Source organism: Brienomyrus brachyistius, chromosome 21, assembly GCF_023856365.1.
Source record: "Brienomyrus brachyistius isolate T26 chromosome 21, BBRACH_0.4, whole genome shotgun sequence".
In the NCBI taxonomy this organism is placed as follows: Eukaryota; Metazoa; Chordata; class Actinopteri; order Osteoglossiformes; family Mormyridae; genus Brienomyrus; species Brienomyrus brachyistius.
In genome coordinates this window covers 7,138,504-7,163,786 of record NC_064553.1, presented here as the reverse complement: position 1 = coordinate 7,163,786, position 25,283 = coordinate 7,138,504, and the positions used below count along the sequence as shown (strand labels likewise).

The 25,283-nt window shown below is 43.5% G+C and overlaps 1 protein-coding gene across 3 annotated transcripts in view; it reads left to right on the top strand.

Moving 5' to 3' along the window:
• The first annotated feature begins 4,455 nt into the window (after positions 1 to 4,455).
• Positions 4,456 to 25,283, top strand: part of LOC125716623 (calmodulin-regulated spectrin-associated protein 2-like) — a 39,535-nt gene continuing 18,707 nt past the window's right edge. For all 3 annotated transcript variants that reach the window (XM_048989120.1, XM_048989121.1, XM_048989119.1), the window contains exons 1-4: positions 4,456 to 5,089; positions 11,162 to 11,421; positions 22,662 to 22,823; positions 24,618 to 24,707. In XM_048989120.1, the coding sequence (XP_048845077.1) occupies positions 4,951 to 5,089; positions 11,162 to 11,421; positions 22,662 to 22,823; positions 24,618 to 24,707 (651 nt within the window). In that variant the 5' untranslated portion in view covers positions 4,456 to 4,950. The remainder of the gene's footprint in view (positions 5,090 to 11,161; positions 11,422 to 22,661; positions 22,824 to 24,617; positions 24,708 to 25,283) is intronic.

The following is a 25,283-nucleotide window of genomic DNA, read 5'->3' as shown; positions in this document are numbered from 1 at the left end:
AACCAGTACAGTTCAGATGTTAAAGATACTAAGCTGTAAGTCAGATAAATACACTTTATGGACTAAAGTATTGCGACACCCGGCCATTACACCTATAGGAACGTTTATGGCATCCAATTCTAAATCCATAGGCGTCAATATGGAGTCGGTCCCCCCTTTGCAGCTATAACAGCTGCCACTCTTCTGGGAAGGCTTTCCATAAGGTTTTGGAATGTGTCTGTGGGATCCTTTGCCCATTCATCCAGGAGAGCATTGGTGAGGTAAGGCACTGATGCTGGATGTAAAGACCATGCAAACAATCTCTGTCCTAGTTCAACCAAAAGGCGTTAGTGGGATTGAATTCTGGGCACTGTGTGGGCCAGTCAAGTTCTTCCACACCAAACTCACCCAACTATGTATTTATGGACCTTGCTTTGTGCACTGGGGCACAGTCATACTGGAACAGAAAAGGGTCTTCCCCAATCTGCTCCCTGAAAGTTGGAAGCTTACAATTGTCTAAAATGGCTTGGTATGCTGAAACACACAAGACAGAGAAGCATGATTCATCACTCCACAGAACACGTTTCCACTGCCCCAGAGTCCAGTGGTGGCATACTTCACACCCCTAGGCATTGCAGTTGGGGATGTGAGTCTTGCATGCAGCTGCTCGGCCAAGGAAGCCCATTCCATGCAGCTCCCAGTGCACAGTTTTTGTGCTGGAGTTAATCCCAGAGGAAGCTTGGAACTCTGCAGTCACTGAGTCATCAGAGCGTTGGCGACTTTTACACACTCTGCACCTCAACACTCGGCAACCCTGCTCTGTTACTTTACGTTTTTTTCTGTTGTTCCTAAATGCTTCCACTTTGCAATAATTCCACTTACAGTTAATTCCAATTACACTTACAGAATATCTAGCATGGAAGAAATTTCAAGAACTGGCATATTGCAAAGCTGGCATCCAATGACAGTATTCAATGACAGTGTTCTGACAGCTGGAATTCGTTGAGCTGCTTAGGGGTAGAGTTAGGGTTGAACAATGTCAGTAATGTTTGTAAGCCTGACTGCATGCCTAGGTGCTTGATTTGCGATGGGTCTGAATGAAACACCTGAACTCAATTATTAAGAGGTGTGTCAGAAACGGTTTTCCATATAGTGTTGATGTAGTCCCATTGGTGGACAAACACTGCCACCTTTTGGCCATTATGTATCAATGCATTCTACAACATCATGGAATATTCTGATTTTTGGAACAATAGTATTGCTAGTTCTATTCGACTGTGCCTTATTCATTTAGGTTATAATACGTAATGACTGCTTTCAACCGATCTGGTTGGAAATGATCTGGTGATGTGGTTTCAGTGTTTTTCAGAGCGAACTTCGCTTCCTTTAGTTTGTTGTAGTTTTGCATAAACTGCCGTAGTCGCCGTGTTGTCGCGACTCTCCCAGCATTCAAAATTGGTATTAGACACTCTGTGATTGGCCGGTCATAATAACTACGTCACCAGGCTGAACTTTACGACAAAAAAGTATAAATGTTTGGGAGCACCTACGATCTACCACTAGATGGCACCAATTACAAACGCAATTATAGCAACATCACTTTAATATCCACCCACCCATTTTTTTTGCTGACATTGCATAGCTGATCGCATGAACCAAGGTCGAGGCTCAGAGCTGTGTTACCGTGGTGTAATGGTTACGTTCGCCCTCGGCTCGAAACGGGGTGGGAACATTTTCTCTGTATTTGACTTCACCTTCTGTATATTTTTTGTGGGCTTTTTAAAGAAACCAAATATAATAACTGTTATTGAAAGTGTATTACAGTGGTTTAAAACATGAGTCTAGTTTAAACCATGAACAGGTGATTCAGAAAAAAATGACCCTAACTGCGATTGTAATCGCTGTTTTTGATATAGTTTCTGACGTGCTACTTGTGGGGTTGACAGGGGTAAAGGAAGTTCCATGTCCAATGATAAGCTGGGTTTCTGTGAGCACAGCGATTTCCTGCACCCTTCCATGTCCTGGGCTACCGGCACTTCAGGTCTGCACCATAGCAGAGCTGCGTCTGGGATTCTGGCCCCGCCCATTTCCTCTGGAGGGCCAAAGGGATAGAGCAGCCAATTCTGCTCATTCTTAAAGCAACAGGATTTCCTGCCTTCTCATCAAGCTAGCACTTCACTACAAACTAAAGAAACAGCTACAAGAATAGCATTCTATACAAATAAACCATCGTTAAATCATCCATCCTTCCATCTTCCATAGCTACTTATCTAGTCGCCGTGTAAAAATCAGTAACTGCTAAAATAACAAAAATGAACAAAAAATAATTAGGCAGCACTGCTGTCAACAATTGAAGGAATCTACTCATTTTGTAATGAATGATTTTGATTTCCTCTAACCCATGTTGATGCTGGACACCAGAGTTAAAACTTTAACAAAAAAAGTTATATATTAATTTTTTCAACTGTTGTTAACCTTAGACCTTCATAACTTTAAGGTACTTTTTATTTGTATTTAAAGTGTTATGCCTTTAAAGTGTTAGTTCTGTATGTCTATTTCAATTCGTTTTTGCATGATGTTTACAGTTGCCTCCTAACTTTTCTGTGTTTATTAAAAGTTTCTAAATGCACTTTAAAACAGCTTTGAGACACGTTGTGTCATTCTGCACAGTACACGAAAGTGAGACCTGATTTTTTTGTCAGTCACATTAAAGAGTCGTTAAAAATTTAGGATAATGCCACACCACACATAGATGGGAGCTCCACTCACTCGTGACATTAAGCAAACCTGGAGAGGCAGCTACGGCTGAACACGCTTGTCAAACCGCGTCAGAGAATAAAGATCAACATTGAAGTTCTTATGCAAGTATGAGTGAATATGTTTGACTATTTATATTTTATTTAATATAATGAACATATCACATTACTCATACAAATTCCTCAGTGTAGAATACAATTAAATCACAAATAACGCATCACCATTTGTCATTCTTTGCTGTGTGACTAAGAACATGTTTGAAGCTGATTTGAACGTATGGTGATGGTGATTACCGCATACACTATCTATATCATTTACTAACAACAGCAAGCACCATTTTCCTCCCTATATCAAATGCCCAGAGTATCGTGCATTCAAAAATACTACAAATTGCTTCCATTTGTACATGTGGCTGGTGCCCAGTAGTAGCCTTTGCCAGACGCAGGGCAGTACGTTGTACAGATTGGGGCTGTAATTATCCACCCAACTCTGGAGTTTAAAAAAGAAGCCCCACCTTTTCCTGACTGTTGTTGAACTTTCCTTTGACTCAGGAGCGTGCACATTCCCCTTCCCCCTGACTCCCCCCCCCCCCCATGAAAGCAGGATGGTATAGGCATCACTAGTGCAACCTAAGGTAAATAGCACTGTTAGCATTAGAAAAAGTGCCGGGAAGGTTACAGCCAGGCTTTTACAACTTAGCACATTATCAGAAGGTAGGGGCATGTTCATTGTTCATGGCTTATAGAAAGGTCAAAAAGGTCTGGTCTGGTCTGGTCCTGACCTAACCTTCAAAACTCTGTGTGCGTGCGTGCGTGTGTGTATGTGTGTGTGTGTGTGTGTGTGTGTGAGAGAGAGAGAGAGAGAGAGAGAGAGAGAGAGACAAAGAAATTTGACCCAAGAAATCCTCACTAATCAAATAGGGCTGGTATTGTTTCTCCCAGTTTAACTTCTGTGTGCGTGTGTGTGTGTGTGTGTGCGTGTGTGTGTGTTGAATTTTACATCCATTAGAGTCTTGTGTTCTAAATGGCATACAAATGAGTGCAAGTACACGCACCTGCAATATAAAGTGCATAAAAGAGTAGTCAGAGGTAAACAAGTAAATACCTTATAAAGTAACATACACTGTACACATTTCACCTGTGACGTTCGTTTAGCAAGGTTGCTGTGTTGTTTTTATTTGTTATATTTTGCAGTTGTCATAAATCTTCATATTTTGAATAGTTATAATAATGAATATACCGATTTAATATTAAACCAATACATCACCTTTCAGGGTTGTCAGCTTTGGTCAACTGGATAGCGTGAGCTTTTCAATTCGAGACAAATCTGCACACTCATTTTCATGGATGTAACAGTAGGAGTAGGTTTTAGGTTTATAGTGGAATAATATGAATTTGCCGTAAGATTTATTCGGTTAGCGTGAGAGTCTGAAAGCGTGAGTGTCACGCCAGATGTGTGAGAGTTAGCAACCCTGGCATTTTAGTAATAGGTCTTTTAAATCTTTTGCAACGGCATAACAGAGAAGACCACTGCGGTAAGACCTGAGACATTTGTCTGACGGCTAAAATCGATCATTAAAACGTCACGCAGTTACCGACTCCTAAGGAAATCCCAAATATGTCAAGGACGCGCATTATAGACTCGAGTTGACTGGTCGCGAGGCAGCCCAGCTCGCGTTTGACAGTGCCTGGGCGGAGCGCGCATGCGCAGTGCGGCAGGAAAACCGCAGCAAAGCGAGGAGAGAGCGAGATTCAGTAGAGGGGGGAAGAGGGAACGTTCCCAGGAAAAAAATATGGGAATAAATAACACAGGCTTCCCCCAGACGAAGAACGGCTCCTCGGAACATGAGACCCGATTATCGGCTTAAAATGGAAACCAACATCTCTCCATTTCGCTCCGCAGTTATGAAAATAGTAAAAATATCCCTAACAGGCTAACGGCAATGTCAGAGAATGGATGAAAACTACCAGAAGACTGCCGCAGTTGCCCGGTTTTCATCACTGGATTGACCGCCTCGAACATCTGAGAGAAAAACGCCTGTAGGCTTTTAAAAACGATGCTTTACGCCGTGTTTATCTGGACATGGTCAAACATTTCGGAGCGTTAAAAACGGAAAAGAAAGTCATAGTGGTGCATTAAATTCCGAAGCAGGCATGTCACCCGCTACCGTCTGATTACAGTTAATCACCCGCTTCGGCTCCTGAAGCTGCGAATATGGGCGACGTGGGCGACGCCAAGGAAATTAAAAAGACTTTCATCGTTCCGGCTATAAAAGCCTTTGAGCACTATGATTTCACTCGGGCTAAGATCTGCTGTAGCCTGACATGGCTGATGGCCAAAGCCTTCGGCACGGGTAGGTTTTCTTTTTAAAATTTATGCATTTTTCAACAATTATTACTTTATAGCCAATAGACTGTTAAATGCGAACCATCCGTAAAAATAGCGATTAGAGCTCAGAGGTAATATTTTGTAATTGAAAATATTGTATTGGGTTTAAAATAAATAAAAAAAAAAATACAGCGCAAGGAAACCCAAGAATTTTTTTTATGATCCTATTGCTGACAGTAATATATTATTACTTAGGAATTGTCTGCTATTGACGGATATCGTTTCGTGTTTGTGGAGTGTTATGTTATTCTTAGATTTGATGTCACGACCTGAGTTGGAGAATACAGTAAATTAAGGACAAGGCAACTGTTGCTGATTCCTCAAGGGTGCTTGTAAAAATGGCTTACAGCCCCTCAGAAAAATATTGAATTATATCGTCATAGTGCATTAAAATATCATAAAAATAAAGCATATTCTTGAATAGTATGTACTTGGCTCCCCATGAATGTTTTAGCAAAATTATTTTAGACTCGGTTATAGATAACCTATTAGTCCACAGCAGTATATGTAAACAGGTTTTTGGAAGCTGGTGGTAGCAATACCATATTCTCTACATCTCTAGCTGGTGATTTCATCTCCGCCTAAATTAGATTAGACCCTGAACAATATGATGAGTCATTTTTGTCCAAGAGAGAATTCCATTTCATCTTCTGAAACACTTTTAATCCTGAAGCGCTGGTACTCGTACAAATAAGGCATCTGCATTTAACCGTCTAACCTGTTGGACTGTGGCATGTGGTCCAGCACCAGTACCAGACCACCATGCTCTGTTATTGTCCCGGTATAACGCGTGTGCACAGGGAATAATCGGCGCTTCCCATTGCCACTGTCTCCCATTCACTGTATACATTTTGTCCTGGATTTAGTGGAGAACAGCATGCATGCAAAACATTTAACGCTGTGTTTGTGTGCTATGAATTACCACTGTCAGGAAAAAGTAATCAATCCCAGCTTGTTAGACTAACGATTGATTCCAGACACTAAGGGCTTTTATAAATCTTTCCTTAACTTGTACAAAGGGTGATGCCTGTATTTGCTTTTCAGCGTCAGTCCATTTATACTAACATTTTATATTTAAAGTACAATGTAAAGGGATTTCTGGAAGTTTTCTGGGGACTAATGTGTGAAATTACTCCAGACGTCCAAATACCCTTCTATCTGCTGTACCTTAAGGTTTGTGATATTTTGGTGGAATATGGCAGTTTTTGTACAGTTTAACACATGATAGGTTTATTTATAGTGGATTTCAACAACGTGTTCATATGAAATACTACACAGCTAATCATCCCTATAGCAGGAGGGGGGGCATTTATTTAGGGGAACTTGATTCTTTGTTATGGATCTGAGAGGATAAGACCTCTGAAAAATAATATCCATCCATCCATCCATCCATCCCTCTTTCTTTAATGGCTTTTACAGTTGAGGAGTGCCGAGAGTCTGGAACTTTTTCTCGGAAGCGCAGGGCACAAAGCAGGGGACACCCTGGATGGGACTGTGGTTGCAAACTAGTCATGCAAGCAATATTAGTACATGCTAATCACAAACGAGCCACTGATAAAATACCTGCATCTGTTGCTTAACTGATGCTTTCATTCAAAATAACATGCAATTTTTACCTAGTTTTGTAGCCAAGTCCAATTACTGGAGTGATTTAGCATAGTATAAATCTTAACAGTTACACCCGCCTACTCCAGCTAGTGCCAGAGTGCAGGACTCTGGTTTGGGATAGTCTCTAGTGTCGTCTTGCACGCATTGTTCCTTGGAATTCGACATATCCCCCCAGCTTTCAAATGTCTTCGCACTCTCCACGGTTTTGTCTTCTGAAAGAAAAAAAAAATGCTGGTGCAACTTTAACTGAAACTTGGGAGGGGATTTGTCACTAGTAAATGGGTCAGGAAGTTACAGGCCGGGAGAGTAAAGCAGAGCCCCGCATAAGAGTCCCACGCTAATCGCGTCCAGAACAAAGTGATCCAGAAGTGTGGGTTGTGCCGGGTTGTGGGGGCAGAAATGGCTGGGGGGTCACGTGACACAACCCCGCCCCCCCACCCCGACACTGTCGGCCAGCTGATCAACCTTTTCATCTGCTCTTGTTCTGGCCCCGGATGAACTCCTTGCCAGGAAGTGTTTCCAGGCTGCAAAGGAACCAAAATGCTTCTTGCATGTAAAATCTCTCATTAGGAAGCTGTGTACATTATTTCCCCGCCGTCCTCCAATCAGACTAAGAGCGACGCTGGGACGTTTGAGCAGCAGCTGTAACAAACAGGCCTCATTTCTTGAAATAGACAGACCGGCATTTTTTTCCCAGAACATCTGTTGCATAGCAGGAATACCAAGACGGACACTAATGGCCCGTGTTGCCTCTGTAAACTTGTATAGTTCCACTAGACGTGTCAGACATGACGTCAGACGAGGAAGTGAGGCGGAAGACATATGCCGCTACATTCAAAGTGAAAAAAATTTGCAAAGCGGGAAAAATCATCTGACCTGTGTATCTGTAGGTGGTCTGTAAGTAACATGTCACTCATATTTTATGAGGGCTGTGTAAGTTAGGGTGATCTTACTCAGTTTATTTTATTTTTAGCTTTGGAGAAACTAAATAAGCATTTTGGTTGTTTGTAAGCTTTTGTAAGTGCTCATGTTCATCTTTTGATTAACCTTACCCTGTTCATGTTTTGGCTTGCATAACCGAGGATAACCCAGGAGAGCTCCAGCAATAGGAGTCCTTTAGGGGAATTCGATGCAATAAAAGTCTCTAGATTTGCTGTTGGATTCCTGTCTGGTGGTATGTGAGATTTTCTAGTAAGATAACATAACCAAGGACACTAATGTAAATATTCCCAAGTACTGAGATAATTTCACGTTATGCTCGCTCATGTTCTGTCTGCTTTGCAATGTATCTTGACTTGCTTTGCCCTTTTCTTGAGGTTAGGGCCGGATCTTTTCCTCTTTGACACAAGAATCAGTGGAAACTGCTTTGTTTGGCCAAGCAGCCCTTAACATCCTCCCACAGCACGAGATTTCTCTGTCCCGTCCTTCCCGATTTCAAGAAACATATTTTGTTAACACCAAGTGAGACAGGGGAGAGTGTGGATGTCCCAGATTGGGGTGAGGCCAGGTGACAAGATCCTTCATTCCTCTGATTGTTTCTCAGCCACCAACAGATCAGATCGCACGCCCAGAATGCACATCCTGGTTTGTAGATCTGACACCCATCTCATTTTTCTCATCCGTTTCCTGTCTTTTGTGTGCGTTCCTCTACCCCAGTTAGTTAAACCCCCCAAATCTCTAGGAAAGTCCTATCCCTCCTGTCCCTGGCCAGACCGGAGTACGTCTAATACACTCAACTCATGCAACAACAACTGAGATTCAGTTTTTGCAGTTCCTCCCCTTCTGATATTTTTTCTTTATTTATTTGCAACTTTGAGAAATCTGAAGGGGTCAGCTGCATTGTGCATTGCGTGGAAGTAGCTATTTTTTAGCCGCTCTTTGTTTTGGTTCATTGCATGGGTATTTATTGTGCTGTCGGGGTAAGAAATGTCGACTCTTATTGTGACCAGGAGCAGTAAATGTCAGAGTCTCTCTTCATTTTCAGCTGCTCCTTTCAAGCCTTTGTTTTACCTGAAGGCACAGCTTAATCACCCAAGTGTACAGGGTAGGGGAACAGCAACGCCTTATTGGTCAATCCCATACCCCTTCATTATCGCCACACCTGTGCTCCCACCACACATCTGCTCCGCCCCTGCCCTGGATGTACTTGTTTCTCTCTGACACATGGAGAAGTGAGAAGATCCAGCTGTCTGGAAAGCACAGCTTTCAATGTACATCTGAGGTGTCCACTCCTCTCAGATCTCAGGTGGCTTATTCGGAGGAATAATTAGAAGAAAGCTAGCATGAAAAACCGCAGGTGGTTGAGGTATTATCCCCTGACAACCAGCAATGTAACTAGTAGGTGGCTCAGCTAGTGAGTTACACGATGCACTAATTCCACCCACCATGAATTTCAAAGCCCAGTTTCTGGCATCATTGTTGGAAAAAAGTGCACTGTAGCTTTAAGAGGTATCATTTTGTCAAGTCATGTGCCGCTGCGAGGAAGCTGCAGTCATTAAGACTCCTGCTTCTCCAGTGCCTTTATCTGGCAGAATGACCATTTCTTCAATCTTTCTTTTGTCTGGTGGAAGGCACTTTGGTTCCTGCACTGAAGAGTGTAGTTATACCTCCAGCACTGGCATTGTTTGTGCAAAATGGTCTTTGTACATAAAGTATATCAAGGTAATTTGACCAAAGTCTCTAAATCTGATCTGAAGTCAGTTATAGTAAAAAAAAAAAAAACTGTTGTCTTAATAATTGCTGGGCTGACTCCATGTAAAACTGGATAATTTTGCAGGTGATGTGATGTCAGAAGAAAACAAGTTTTGGAAAAAATGATTGGACATGTTGATGGCTGAGTACTGAGCATTGCCCTCTTGGCTCCAGTGTGAGCGTGGTTTCCGTGGTTACTCTATCCTTCAGTCTAGGTGTGCTGTCTGTGTGATCCCACCCGTAATATGTGACTGACTGTGTGGCCTTGTCATCATGATGGACTGATGTCCTGTCTACAGTGCATCCTGCCCCACAGTCTACGCTTCACTTAGATGGGCCCCCATGCACCATGGGTATTTCATTTTTGTAGTGTAAACGAAAGTGTTCTGTAGCTTTGACTGTAGTCAAGGTCTATAATATTTGGTATTCAGGTATGTTCTCTTGTATACTGAATATTCATCTCGTTGTGATTGCTTTGATAAAGGCCCTTGGTGTCTCCAGTATTATACATCTTTCTCACTGAAATTAACAGGACCCTCTTCTTCCTGTAAAGAAAGCATGTTGAGAATGCAGAGTTTGTCATTGACTTAACCTAAAATGTATGCTTTTTTTAGGCACTGTGGCCGATGTGAAAGCGAAACGATTTATTTTGTGTTGTATCACTGGCAAGGTCCTGCTGTACCTTTTACTTTCATACAAAATATCACACCAACAGCCAGGTGTTCTACTGGGCCTAGATCAGTGGTGCCCCCCAATTTGCAAAATATAGCAAGGGGGACCACCTCCCCCCCTGTGCGACACCCCCACAGGTCAGCGAATTCAACTGCAGCGATCCTGTGAGATAATTTACTTTGTAAAAGTATCTTTCACTGCAAATAAAAAAAAGGTGGAGATCAGTGGCCTAAGTGTGTGTGTGTGTGTGTGTGTGTGTGTGTGTGTTTGTGTATGTGTTTTCAGGTTTTTTTTTTTTACTGTACTCAAATTACAATCACTACAGTCACTTTCGCTCTCCACAAGAAACCGCAGCCATGCGGTCGGACAGGCGCATCCCTTCCTGTGACCTGCTTGGATTTCCAAGACAGTTTTCCCCATCCAAGTCATCTCGCCATGTGGAACGTCTCTTACTAAAACTCTGCAAAATTAATCCCGATGCTCCTTTGCTAGTAATCTTATTTTTTGTTTAGAAAAAAAGAGACCACCCGGTTTTATCTTGACATTGAAGTAGCATTCAAAAATAATTTGGTAAAAACCACTCATAGGAAATAAGAAGATAAAAGTCATTTTATGATTGCCTGTATATTTGATTTCTGTTTGTGTATCTCTGCTCTGAGGCTTTTCAGCAAAGGTATTTTTTTTATGGAGACATGGTACTGCCTATCACTGATTCCTGAGCCAAACAGAGCTGATACCTCAGCGTAAATCTTTCAGCTTCTCGCAGTGAGGGATTGCCCACGGACGCATCGGACCCGCAATTACTAATTGTATCCTGATTAGATTTATGGATATCCGGGGCAGTATGATACATTTTGTATCCTTGCAGGAAATTAAGGCCAGTAATGGGAGCTGTAGTACACCATTGGTGTTAGCTAACAGCACAAATTGGCCGGCTTTGTGTCATCGCATGTTTTATGCGATGATAAACATGTTCATGTGTTTTATGTGCATGAGAGCAGCTATGCAGCAGGGTGGTCTGCGCGGGAGTGTGATTAACCGTGCCTGTTCTCTGGGCCCTTTACAGATAGCGTCCCCACCGACCTGAGGGAGCCCTTCTACAGGGACCAGTACGAGCAGGAGCACATCAAGCCGCCGGTGGTGAGCCTGCTGCTGTCGGCGGAGCCATACTGCCGGGCCGGCAGCCTCATCCTGAAGAGCGACGCCGCCAAACCGCTGCTGGGTCACGACGCCGTCATCCGCGCACTCGCCCAGAAGGGCCTCTACGTCACGGACCAGGAGCGGCTCGTCACTGAGCGTGACCTGAGAAAGAGGCCCATCCAGATGGTGAGTAGAGAGACCTGGGACTGGACTAATGCGGTGGCTGTCCTAAGGTGTACTTCAGGGCTCTGGCAAACATCAGTGCCCTGTCCCTTCTCGGGAAAACGGTTACTTAAATCAGCCATACCTGGGGGGGGTTTTCCAGGAAGTTTTTGTAGCTTAATTTAACACAACTAACTGAGAAATCCAGCTACATGGAGCACCTCCCTGAGTGTCCATGCAGGGCCCACAGATAAATTACTCAGCCTGTGGCTGGACCCCCACCCCCCTCTCGTTTACCACGCATTTAGCCCAGCTTATTAAAAATTCAATCTCTCAGAATTCAGTCTTTATGTAGTTCTTGTATGGTTTAGTGTCCAGTGTCACCCTGGAATATTAGTGGCGTATAAAGGTCATTGGTCGAGTCCCAAAAAGGGCTCTGTTGTTGAAGCCTAAAGAAGGATACTTCAGTTGAGCTTTGAATAGTTAAAAGTGCATGTAGCTTCAGTGACAGCTTCTGGTAACTCTTCCTCCAGATTGGAAGTGTGTCACTCATGTTTATGCTTGCGGAAGAGGCAGTTGTATTCAGGGGACTATAGAACCGTAACAGGGCGACTTTCACGTAGCCTTTGAAAATAACCTTGAAGCCCTGCAAGGCTCTGTGAGTTAGAAGCCGTGTGACATGTGATCATCCGTTTTTAAAGATGTTAATCATGAATTTTTATTCGTCCTGATCACTTTTCACGTTGGCCCTGAATGGAATAGCAGTTTGACTGTGTCATTGAGATTTTTTTGGTCTGGGTGAAGTAGTGCTTGGCTGTGCCGTCATAGCTCAGCTGAACGACTGTCTGATTCATAAATGCTGCTCTGTTCTACCTCCCACTTGCCTCTGTTTGTAATGTCGCAGCTCTCTTCAATTACATGTAGTGCTGCTTTAATTAACAGTGGCCGGTACAAATGGAGACATCTGTGTCATGGAGCTTTGACTATGAGACTTGGTCAGTTTTTTTTGCCTGATTGCTGAGAGTTGGGTGGCAGTTTTAGGTGTCCTGGTAAGTGGAATCCAAGAATGTTCCACCAGAGAAGAGCATCACACACTATTTTAAAATATCATTTTTGCATGATCTATTAGAAATTTAGAAAATAATTTAGAAATAGCATAATTGGATATGGGTATGCATATGCTAAAGCATTTCAGTCATTTATTAGTGCATTGAGTCTGTACATATTTTCATTACTCTATAAGGAAATGTAATATTGCAACTGTTGGTATGTAATATGATTTCTATGGCCTGGAAACTGATGGCTTCCTGTGCAAATATTGATGCAAACAAACTCCAAACCGCTTGCACGAATGATTTTTCTTACGTCTGAATGTTTGTATGCACAGCAGTCTGTACTTGGTTTATGATGTAATAATCCATCTGTCCATCTTCCATGAAAGCTTATCCAGTTAAGGAATGTGGGCAGCCTAACGCCTACCCCACAACACACAGGGAAGGGTACACCCTGGACGAGATGCCAGTCTCTCGCAGGCCACGCACTCACACATGCATTCACACACTATTTGTGACTTACGAGACAGCAATAGAATATGAACATGACAATGTTTTGCCAAACTAACTCAGGTTAGGTACCCTGGACAAGAGTAGAATGGAAAATTCCACCCTGGTTGTATTTAAAAAGTGGCATTAAAATATTATGTTGTGATTTGTATTAAGTCATGTGGTGGATTTATAAGTTATTCATTAAATTTAGATGTTATATTTAGAACGTGTCAAGGAACACACCCCACGGGCGATTTAGAGACACCAGATTGTCTGGCTTCATGTTTTTGGACTGCAGCAGGAAACCCAGACAGCAAAAGGAGCTTATAATTTTAACCCCCTATCACGAAACGCGCAGCAATATTATTACCCTGAAATTATTGTACTTAGTTTGCCATTTGTACAAGTCTAGTGCATTTGGGATTGCCAGTGAATTCACAAAGCACATCGTAGTCTAGAGAAACATGCATGTAGAGCTGAGAGTGATGTTTGAGATCACAGTGCTTGGTCAGATCCAGCACCCCCCCCTAGAGCAGCTTTTGTGGTTTGGGGCCTGTCAGATCACTCTGCTGGCTGCAGGATTCAAACCAGCAACCTTCTGATTGTGGGTCATATTCCACAGAAGCCATTGAGCCACCCAGCAGTCTTCTGTCGTTTTTTTTCATAACTTTCTTGTTGCAGTGTTTTTTTGGTATTTTACTGGGACATGCTTTATGACACACACACATCTCAAGAACATAAGAAATTTACACACGAGAGGAGGCCGTCCGGCCCATCAAGCTTGCATGGGGAGAACTCCGTTAATAGCTGTTAGTTGTTAAACTCTTATCTAGCTCTGATTTAACGGAACCCAGGGTTTTTAGCTTGCGCTACACTAACAGGAAGACTATTCCATAGTCTAACTACATGCTGTGTAAACAAGTGCTTCCTCAAATCCATTTAAAATGTTCTCCCACTAATTTCCACCTATGTCCACGAGTTCCTGTATATGAACTAATATTGAAATAACTATTTGGTTGTACAGCATCCAGACCTGTTAGAGGTCCCCCCCCCCCCCCCCCCGAACATAAATGGGGCTGCATGAAATCACTTTGCGTGAAATTTCCACAAGTAACATCATAATGTTTATAAAACAAAAAAGGAGGTGAAATTAGCCAAAATAAACTGTAGTCAAATAGAAATTAGTATCGACCAATAGGGTGAGTGAAACAAGTTGGTGGTGTTGTCGTGAGTTGTGTCAACATACACAAAACAGTGCCGGCAAATGCGATGCGATTATCCTGCATTTGCGTGATATAACACACAGCTCCGGAACCGTATACTATATGGTGCAGCCCTGTGTACAACCACAGGTACATAGGAAGCCTGATGCTTAACACAGAACTGTGGAAGTAAACAGGAGGTTTACTAACATCATTAGAGCACGATCGAGTGACACGGTTTGATGCTTCTTACACCTAAACTTTTCTTGGATAGGTGGTGGCTTCAGTGGGTCACACACTGAGCTCCATAACTCTGGGGTTGGCGATTTGATTCCCATCATTGGCTGTCTGCATTTTCTCCCTGACTGTGTTCCTTCCAAAGTCCAAAACCATGTAGTTATGTGGCCTGGCGTCTCTCATTGCCCTCAGTGCGTTTTCCCTGTGATAGACTAACATCTCGTCCCCCGCTTCTTGGGATGGGGTCCAGCCTTGCTGTGATCCTCTTCTTGGAAATATTTGCATGCATTGTAACTGTTAACCTGTGACGGATATGAAGCTGGAGGTGTGATTCACACAGTCACCATCCTCACCGCGTAACGCATTAGAGATCGATAGCACTGAAATTCTTGAATGAAATGTACTGGCGCTGTCTCTCTCTGGGTTCTGTTTGTTGAATTTTGAGCACTAACATAATTGCAGAAGATGTGAGCTTGATGTAATTTCCCATAATCCATCACATGCCCATCTATCTAACTCTATACCATTTGCACAGGGTTTCTGGGTATATTGAAATTTGATTAAATTAAAAACGGCTGCAGCATCCCACCGCTTTTCTGGATGTCTAGAGTTTACATGCTCTTTTCGTGTCCTTATAGGTTTCCTCTAGGTATTTTATATCCGGCATTAAAGTAAATGGCAGGAATCTAAAACACCATTATAAAAATGTAACATTTATTTATAATATGCTACAATACACTATTCTGTTAAAAATGTATACTAACTGAAATTAACAAAATATTAGCACAGGAATGCACTGCACAATTCAAGATTAAGGAGGGTTTATTGGCATCCTGAGAACATGGAGGTAGCATGTCAGGGGAGGAATTTAGGTATCAAAACAAGTCCTGTGATCAACACTGCAGTTTAAAAAGTTACAAAAGTGCAGCTAAATAGTAATAAAGACAATAGTGTTAGTGGTACGAGCTTAAATATAAATATTCACATTTATTGCACATTGTCATGCCCGGCTCATCCGCTCCTCCTGTGTACCACGCCCCCTGCTTACCCACGTGTGTTTCCCGGATCGTACCCAGCTGTGTCCGTTTGCTTTCAATCAGTCTTGTGCATTTAAGTCCTGGTCTCCCCAGTTTTCCTTGTCTGTCATTGATGTAAGTCGGCGTTTCATGTCTCCTGCTCCCTGTTTGTTTATTAAATCCCTGGTTTACCCCGACTTCTGCCTGTCCGCCTGCTTCCTGCCCGTTCGCCTCGCACGATCGCCGTTCCGTCCGGCTTTGAGTGTGACACACATGAATAGGGTCCATAGTGTGATCAGTTAAATAAATATGCAATACATATGTATTAATGATATTAAAATACAATTAAGTTAAAAGTACAATGCATATGTCAGTTACTGTACATGCCTAAGGAGTGGCCCTCTTCAATGTCTTTGCTTGTTCAGACTTGGATTACGGCAGTGACATTGCAGCGTATTAAAATAACAGTACAGTACAATAATCATTTATGGATGTGTTTAAGATGATTGATTAAAGTGTAAGAAATGTGTTACAGCTCAGTGTTTTTAAATGGCAGTATTCCACACTCCAGGGGCGCCGCTGTTCGGACGTCGCCGGGTAAGAGACCTTGTGCTGTGTTTCCCTGCTTGCGGTCCAAAGACGCGCGGGCTAGCTGGCGTTTCTGAATTGCCCGTCGAGTGTGTGAATGTCCCTCACTAACAACCAAGAGCTCAGTAAACGGGCAGCGGCGTCTCCAGGGTTGGAGCCATTAAACTGAGTTACACTAAAAAGAAGCTGATTTAATAACTCCGCAGTGGAGTTTGGGCAGGAGCCCGAGGAACGGCGGGGGGAGGGCAGACCTGTTGGGGGCTGCGTGATGTTAGTCACACGACCAGATATTTAACTTAAGAGCCACACTCTGCTAGGACGACTTCACAGGATAGTATGCGGATTAGCACCCACTGCTAATCAGCCAGCATTTGACCCTCCACCTTAACTAAGAAGCGTTAATTTCTTCCGGAAGCTCCAGAGCGTTTCTGAGAGCGCGGCCCGTCCACACCCAGCCGGCAGACGGAGCGACGCCCACAGGCGTTCATCAGGGGGCGGGGCCAAAAAAAACGTTAGCGACTCGATGCTAACAGTTATTTTCCGCTCTGACTCAGGCAGTTTGAAATACTGCTGGCCCCAGACGCCACAGGCAAGCTTCTCCTTCCTACGAGGGGAAAAAAGGGGAAAAAAACTCCACTCTTGTAACTGGAAAGGAAAAATCTGGATGCCAGTAAAGGAAATCCTGGAATGGGAGATAAAGCTGTGTCTGTCCATGGGAAGTTTTTTTTCTCATCCACGTGTCTGATGTCCAGGCTGTATTCATTAGATTGTTGGGCTTTTTTACGGATATTTTGCACATGGAGCTGCAGTGTGTTTATGCACGTGTTTAGTGGCAAACTTGGTGACCCCCACAAGCTGTCGTAGTGAAGCATCACTGTCAGAGTTGCATCAGACCTTGAGTACCAGAGACACAAAACCTTTGTCATGAAAGTGGATGAAATAAGGGAGCCTACCTGACTTATGAACAAACCCCTTGAGTACAGCTACATTTATGGTTAAATTGAGTCGCTTAACTGTTTTATTCTTGTTTTTTCCCCCCCTATTTATTAAGAACATAATGTGGCTTTCGGTGTGTCTTTAGTCACTGCGACACCTACTGGTGTGAGTGGTAAAGCATTATGAAATGGAAAGCAGCTCTTTGGGAGAAGAGTGATGATGATTTTATTAAAAGCCATTCTCATGAGTGGCTGTGCTTTGGTGCTGTTTCCTTGGTTACGTAGTTTGTTTGGTTGGTGGGAATAGTGAGTCAGCAGAGTCAGCAGTGAGTTTCGGTACTGGGTACAGTTGCTCTAGCCCCCCTTACTGGAGTCTTGGGTTCCCCGTGTTTCCCAATTGTTTTATTTTCACATGGAGAAATTAATGACCTTAAGAGGAGGCCTTGTGGAGCGTGAGCTTTTCTGCTGATCCTGCCTCTGCTAGCAGGCCTCCCTCACAATTCACCATCTGCTTTTTTTTCCTTTCTGCTTGATTTCAGATGCAAAGTCCATTATTTAATCTGTCAGTGCCCTTATCATGGACGCATCTGCATCCATCTTCTAACCACTTATCCTGATCAGGGTTGTGGAGAGGGCTAGAGCCTGTCCAAGGCAGCATAAGGGACACACACACACACTCTATGAACAATATCGAGATTGCAGTTAGCCTAACTGCATGAGGAAATCCAAATGACATGGGGAGAATTTGCAAGCTCCGCCCACACAGAATGGAGGTGGAATCCAAACCCCCCAACCCTGGAGGTGTGAAGTAGCCGTGTCACCCAAAATGTATATCAGCTATGACTAACCTCAGGGAAGAAGCATAGCTATATAAGGTCTGTGTCATTCCATGCAATAAAAAGGACGTCTCATATTCAAACCTTACAGCAATACCATTTAAAGTCATGTTTATGTTAGGATTATGCCGAAGGTCTTGCCGTATCTTTACTCCTATGGAAACTTTTTATGGCATGATATGTAATTCAAAATCAATTTTCTTCTTTTCATTGGATAATACTGAACTTTTAATTAGTTATTGGTTAATTTATCCGAGGATGGTTTTAAACCACCAAAAAATAAAACATTTACCATTTAGCAAAACTTTTTTTTTTTATTATGAGATTCATTTTTAAAACACCTAAGTGTTAATTGTAGTTTTACAAGTGATCCTCACCTTCAGCTTTGTTTAGCACTAGAGAGTTCGGCGATAGACTGGACACTTGTTCCGATGCCTAGAAATCCGCATTTCAGGAAAATATATTGCCAGAGATTGTAGGTGAATGGGTGGTGACTCTGATTCAGCATTTGTATGTATGTCCGGGGGCGGCTGCGGTGAACGGTGCTCTCCTGCCGCATCAGACCCTCCTTGCAAAAGCCTTACTCTTCTGTAACATGAATGCTACTGTTTATGGCACTAATGGTGGACTGGTATCCTGTGTTGTGCCATATGATGGATGGATGGATGGTTTAGCATTTTTCTCACGGGAGAATGAATTCAGCCGTGTGATTCCCAGTGTCCCACAAAGCAAGTCATTTGAGAAAGAGCCATTTGAAGGAACATTGCTAGCTTAGCTCTAGCTAGAGCCATGTCAAGGGTAGCCCTGGCTCTAACCATCGCAGAAGGGCTGCTCCAGGAGAGGGGGGGGGGGGGGGCAGAGGAGCACCGCTCTGACCGCACCTCCGAGAGGGGCCGTTTCTCCCACCCACCGTTACCATGGCTACCCTCTGTGCCATTGAGAAAGAGGCCTGTCATTCGAGCTCAGAAATGTTGACGAGAGACACACATGGAAAAAAAGTGCTGTTTCTGCTTTTTCCTACTCGTGCCCATGGGCGCTGCAGACCACAGGGTGTAAATGGGTCCCAGTCGAGTGGACGAAGTCGGCTTTTGAACATTTATAATGTTCAAGCAGCCGTTTTCCCACAATGCCTTGCTTCTGTACAGATCTTGGCTGCTTCAGGAGGATGCAGACTGCCCGAGTGAGTGTGAATGTGTCACGCAGCGTTGGCTCATTTCTGGGGGATGTCCAGTCTGAGCAGGCGGGCGGGGGGGGGGGGGGGATTTACAATCCCATACCCTGACCTGTGGAATGTAGCACATGGGCCTCGTAGCTGCTGCTTGTCCCTGTCCCCTTGGAATAGACAAAGGGGCCTGTTCACGCTGAGGAGCCGTGCTGCTGCGGGGGCCGCGGGAGCGTGCCGAACCTCGGCGGGGGAGGGGGTGCAGCCCCGTGCAGGTCCCTCTAGTCAGCGTTTGTGATGCCGCCAACCTGGCAGCCCTGAAGGACGGTGGCTGTTTGTGTTAGTTACGCTATAGAAAAGTGCCAGCAGATAGCATGCTGCTTAAGGAGACCCACTCTGCTCTTATGCCCTTCAGCCAAGCTCCCATCCAGGATGTGCTTCAGTGAAAGATGCACTCTTCAGTTAAATCTGTATACCAAGAAGTACATTGCTTATTTGCTTCTTAGTCAGATTATTGCCCTGCAATGGACTAGCATGCTGTTCAGTCTGTACGCCATCCTTGTGCTGCCTGTGCTGGGCCCCGCCCCCCAGCTACGCTGTTCTGGAAAAGCAGTTTGATGATTGATTTGTTTTTGTTCTTATTGTTTTATATTATTGTTATCCTCATTGGCCTGCAATAAATTTCACATTCCATTGTGGCCTTTATCAAGTGATTAGCATTCTGCTCTACAAGTGTATCATGCCACTCATAACAATATATCCAATGGAGGGTCACAGTAGCCTTGGAGCCTATCCCAGAAAGCACTGGGCACAACTGGGGATCCCTGAATGGGATGCCGGACCATGATGTAGTACACTATGGGCAACTTGGAGATGGCAGTGAGCCGAGCTGCATGTTTCTGGACGTGCAAACTCCAAATGTGCATCCCGCTTTGGGTGTGTTAGGCAGACCACATCATGCCACCTACAGGACCAGATTTGCACATTGAATATCTTGGTAGCACAAAATGTACATCTCCTAAAAGTGTCTAACTGGGATATGAAAATCCACATTAGTTCAATTGCCCTCATTATTTAAACAATACTATCTTTTGAAGACAAGTATGCTACATACCATTCCCTTTTGGTGCAAAGAAGCTATTTTGCAATGGAAGGCTTCAGAAAGTGCTGGAGCTTCAGGTGACCTCTATTCAGGCCACGGCAGATAGATTACTGTGTTTTTTGCTGCACAAGTCAGGACATGAGGAAAATTAAGGACAAATCCAGCTGTAGCCAACAGGATATCTTTGAATGTTGTGCATCTCAATTTAATATGTTTTGCGAACAGAGAGAAAATGTTGCCAGGGAAATTTGAAAATAACTCCCTTTAGCAAAAGCAGTTGCTTTTATATGGATGTAATGTTAGACGTAATGACCTGTAGCTTCCTTAATCAAAACAAGCATTTTCAAGAGAGAAGCAGTATTTTAACAGGACATTTTAATGGGATTCCTTCTGGAGGCATACAGCTTGTAATGTTCCTTGACACGTTTCTGTGATACAATATAAGAACCATAGTGTCTTCACTACTGGTCATCGCTTGCAGCACAAAACTTGTCATTTAGGAATGGTTTAGAGAAACGTGTTTTTGTACTGGCTGTTATTCAACATTGGATTGTAAACTTACTGACAAACCTGACCTTCAGTTGGTTCTTGCAGTTGCAACCTGAGGATTTTTATGTTATACCTGCAAAAGATCTGAGTCAGATGAGATTTGCAGAATATATATGCTTCATTCTAGAAGTGTTACGCTCCCTCTGTGTACAGTTTCCTCCCATCATCTTGATATATAGTTCTGTTGCACTGGTGTCTGAAAATCGCCCTGTCTTCCTGCAATGATGGTCTGTCATCCCATCTAGGGAATCGTGGCTCTTTGGATTGGCTTCAAGCTCCCTGTGTTTTTACATGTGATGAGCGCTTCTGGGAAAATTGTTGGATAGATTTATTTGGCATCACAAAATATATGTTCTGGGTAGCTAGGTAAAAGATTTATTGCAGATGGCAGGAAAGACAGTGATTCAGCAACCGTTGAGGACGCAAGAACTCCTTGTACGAGCACTAGACACCAAGCCTGCGTGAAGCACCTGTCTCGAGCTGCAGGAGTCCCATTTTTATTAAAATATCATTTTTCATAGGTTTATCGAGTGTAGCCAGTACTGTGGCTTTTTGTAAGTAGCTCTGTTGCGCTGAATCTCTGGGGTTGTGGGCTTGAATCCTGCTTCTGGTCTGTGTGTAGAGTATGCATGCACCTCCTGTATGGTGCGGGTTTCCTAACACTGTCCTAACACATGCAGTGAGGGCAACTGGCATCTCTAAACGACCTATAGCGTTTGTTCTGCAATGGGCTGGCCTTTCCATTCAGGGTATACTCCAGTGTCCTTCCTTATTCTGCCTGTGACATTGACCCCATGGATGATCAAGTGCTTGAGTTAAAAAAATGCTGTAAGATATCTTGGCTCAGATTCCAGTTAGTAACTTTCTTATGGGTACAAGTATTAGGACTTGATAAGTCCAGGTCCTGATGGAGGTGCTTCCTCACTGAGGACCACAAGGGGGCCTCGTTTCCCATGGCCATTGGAATATCATATCTGGTTACCCCAATGTGTTAAGGGGCCCTAAGCAAACAGGGTCATGAGGGGCCTGGAGCCTGTACCAGGCAGGATTGGGCACAAGGCTGTGATACAGGTAAGAAGGAGGGGGTTGATATTTTTTGAGAACAGAAAAGCTTTCTCTGTGTTAGAGTGAGCAGATAATCCATGCCAGAGAGGACACTTTGAGCTACTTAAGGTTTCACATACTACTTTAAAACTGAATAGCCTCCATGCTTGGCATTGTTTGGATTATCTTGTACTTTTAATGGTTTGTTCCCTTGAATGAAAGACTCATCCAGTTGTTTCCCATTAACATGCATGAGTGAAGGAGACTGACCAATCAGCACACAGCAAGAGCCCAGTGAAATCCAAGTCCGACTGATTTGAAGGGTACTTTACAAATCCTGTCCTAGCTGAATGTCTCCTCCCTAACATGGCTCAGGTGGTACGCTCACTATATGTCGTTCCGTATTTCTTTTGATATATGGAGATAAAACGGGCATCAAATACAGAACGCCTTAATAGGAATCAAAGTTTTTGTTTCATCACTACAAACAAGGAGGGGGAGTGAAGCACATATCCATTTGGAGATAGTTTGAATTTCTAATGTCAGGAGATGCTTGAAGTTTGCTGTTTTGCAGTGCTGGTCTTTCGTAAATGTTGATTTACTGAAAACCTTTCAGAATCAGAATAGATATCAGGCAGACTGCATCTCTTATTAATGTGGGAGCCGTTATACCTGTGGGTACTTCATTCTCACTTTCAATCCCCATTCACCTTGATTTTATAATTACATTTTTTTAATTATATTATTTCAGTTTTTTCTGATTTCTGATAATAATAATAATAACATGAAGTGAGAGTATAGGCTGGGTTTCGGTGACACCCACAGTTTGGCACCTGTAAAGAGTCACCCCTTATTCCTAAAAATCCTGCTTAGTTCATCACACACTGGGTGATTCCAGTCACTGTTTCCAGGGCAACAAACGCTCACCTGGTGGACAAAAGATGAGAAAAGAAGGAGAGTAATGGAGAGGAATAACCAACAGAAGGCAACTGCACTGTAGGAGAGGGGAGGAGCAGTTTTAGTGATGACGGTCGGCCTGTCCCTTTCAGAGTGCCCACCTGGCTATGATTGACACCTTGATGATGGCCTACACCGTGGAGATGGTCAGTGTGGAGAAGCTGCTGTCCTGCGTACAGAAGTACTCCCCCTGCTACCCCGACGGCGAGGTGCCCTACGACACCGAGGAGGCTGTGGCGACCTGGATAAATAAGGTGAGCTTTAGGAACAGTCATCGCCAAGGGCATCCATGATATATAAGTTTAGTGACCAAGTTTAGTTTGTGTTTCTCCTTGTAATATGCCTTATTTTCAGTTTTCTTTTATAATATATATATATAAAGGGGCGGCATGGTGGTGCAGTGGTTAGCACTGTTGCCTCACACCTCTGGGACCCAGGTTCAAGTCTGCGTCTGGGTTACATGTGTGTGGAGTTTGCATGTTCTCCCCATGTCGTCGTGGGGTTTCTTCCAGGTACTCCGGTTTTCCCCCACGGTCCAAAGACATGCTGAGGCTAATTGGAGTTGCTAAATTGCCCGTAGGTGTGCATGTGTGAGTGAATGGTGTGTGACTGTGCCCTGCGATGGGCTGGCCCCCCATCCTGGGTTGTTCCCTGCCTCATGTCCATTGCTTCCGGGATAGGCTCCGGACCCCCCGCGACCCAGTAGGATAAGCGGTTTGGAAAATGGATGGATATATATATAAAATACTGCATGCTCAATGGCACAGTATTTGCTGTCAGAGTTATTATTCATGGTCTTGGTTTATCAGTAGTACTTTAGATTTTAAAACTCACACTTTACAGCAGATATTGTAAGATGATATTCAGTGATTTACTATTATCCTCGGTTTTGCCTGCCACATATTTATCACACATTGACCTAAGCAGTTAATAATAAAAGTTCTACACATAAAGCGGGTAGATTAATGTCTGAAGGACAGTAGTCTCATTTGATTGGCCAGTTAAGCATATATTTAAAAAGATAAGGGAGCATTGTGAGCTCATACGATTGGCATTGATATCCTGCTAAAAGCTAAACTTATAAAAAGCTAAGCGCAGCACATATCCAGGTGTTTATCCAAACGGAGTGTTTCATTTAGTGTTCCCTGATGCAGGAGTGAATCATCAAGTCACTACATCATTATCTCTAACCGTGGGTTTAGGTACGATTCCCCAGTAATGCTATAAAATCATAAATCTGTCACAGGAAATAGGCTGTTCTCCTGCATAGACATCCTGGTTTACTGTTTGTGTTAGATCACCCTAGAGCATTTGTCCCATTTATCAAACTCCCTATGGTTTTCTTTATGCACGCATTCCTGTAACGCTAGTCTGTCGCGGGGGGGTCCATAAAAGCCGAATGCCAGCATGGTCACGTGACACGGCATGTTTACCGACGGCAAGTCTGTGAGCTGAGCTCCGTGCCGGGGAAGCGTCCGTTTGTTTACATTCCTGTGCGGAGAGGCTTAAGTAGCCTTTGCTTGGGGTGGGACGTTTGCGGGGGGGGGTGCGGGGGGTGCATACAGTATGCCACAGGCTACTTCTATTCTGCATGATTGCCTACAGCAGCCCTCAAAGCCCCTCTGCCACCCTCGTCTCCTTGGCAGACATATTGGATTTCTCACAATGCATCTTTCATTTAAAGGATAAAGTCTTGCAAAAAAATGTGCCTTTTAAAGGGATTTGCAACTTGATCCTGTCTTGAGAGAAGGGACTGCTTTGCTCTTTTTTAATATGAGGAGATTTGAAATTAACAGTTTGAAACTGCATTGGTGAGCAGAGATGGCAGTTTGTGTTTTTCAACAATTAGAATAAATATTTTTTGATGCTTTCACTGTGTAGGGAAGGTTTAGCTCATCAGGTCTGCGGGAAGCAAGACATTTATTGACACAATTTGTCTTTATTTACAATTCCTACCTGGAAACTAATTGCCCCTGCTGTTCGATTGGCTCTAATGACTCTTTGTAATGAATGCTTGTTTTTTTTTCTCTCTCTTCTTTATTAACCAGGTCAGTGAGTACTTGAGAGACATCATCACTCAGGAGCAGAAGCTGAGAGAGCTGTCCTACGCCAACAAAGACTGGTCCGAGGGCTCGCAGGTGAGCCAGACCGCCCTGCAAATGACAGGATGATTCTCAGGATCATTATGACTTGCACCGCTCCGTCTTTCATTAACCTATTTATATTTTCTTTTGGTTTTTAGATTACATGAGTGATTAAGCCTGGATTTTCTGTGTTTGAAACTCAAGGTTGCGTTAGTCATAGATTTAATGCAGAGTGTTGAGGGAAAAGGATCTATGCTCTATTGGCGTCCTATTTGTTTTGTACTGTGGAATGTAAGCCTGTGACAAGCAGTTCTTACAATACAGTACAAATATGAGAAAATGTAGAAGATATCAATGTCAGTCTGACTGGTTTGTATAAGCGGTGATGAAACTATGTTGCTGTAAGCATTGCAAAGATGCATCACCACAAAAAAAATGGTGGTTAGTCCTGCTCGATCCTGCAGATGTGAATGACGTTTTTTTTTTCTCAGTTAACAATCAGCTTTGGCTGCTTCAATGGTGACCTCCTTCGGGCAGCAGTGCCGAGCAAACTCACATTATGGGGAATGTGAGCGGTTCGCCTACCGCGGACCCACATGGCACAAGAAATGAAGCTAATGCTATCAGCTC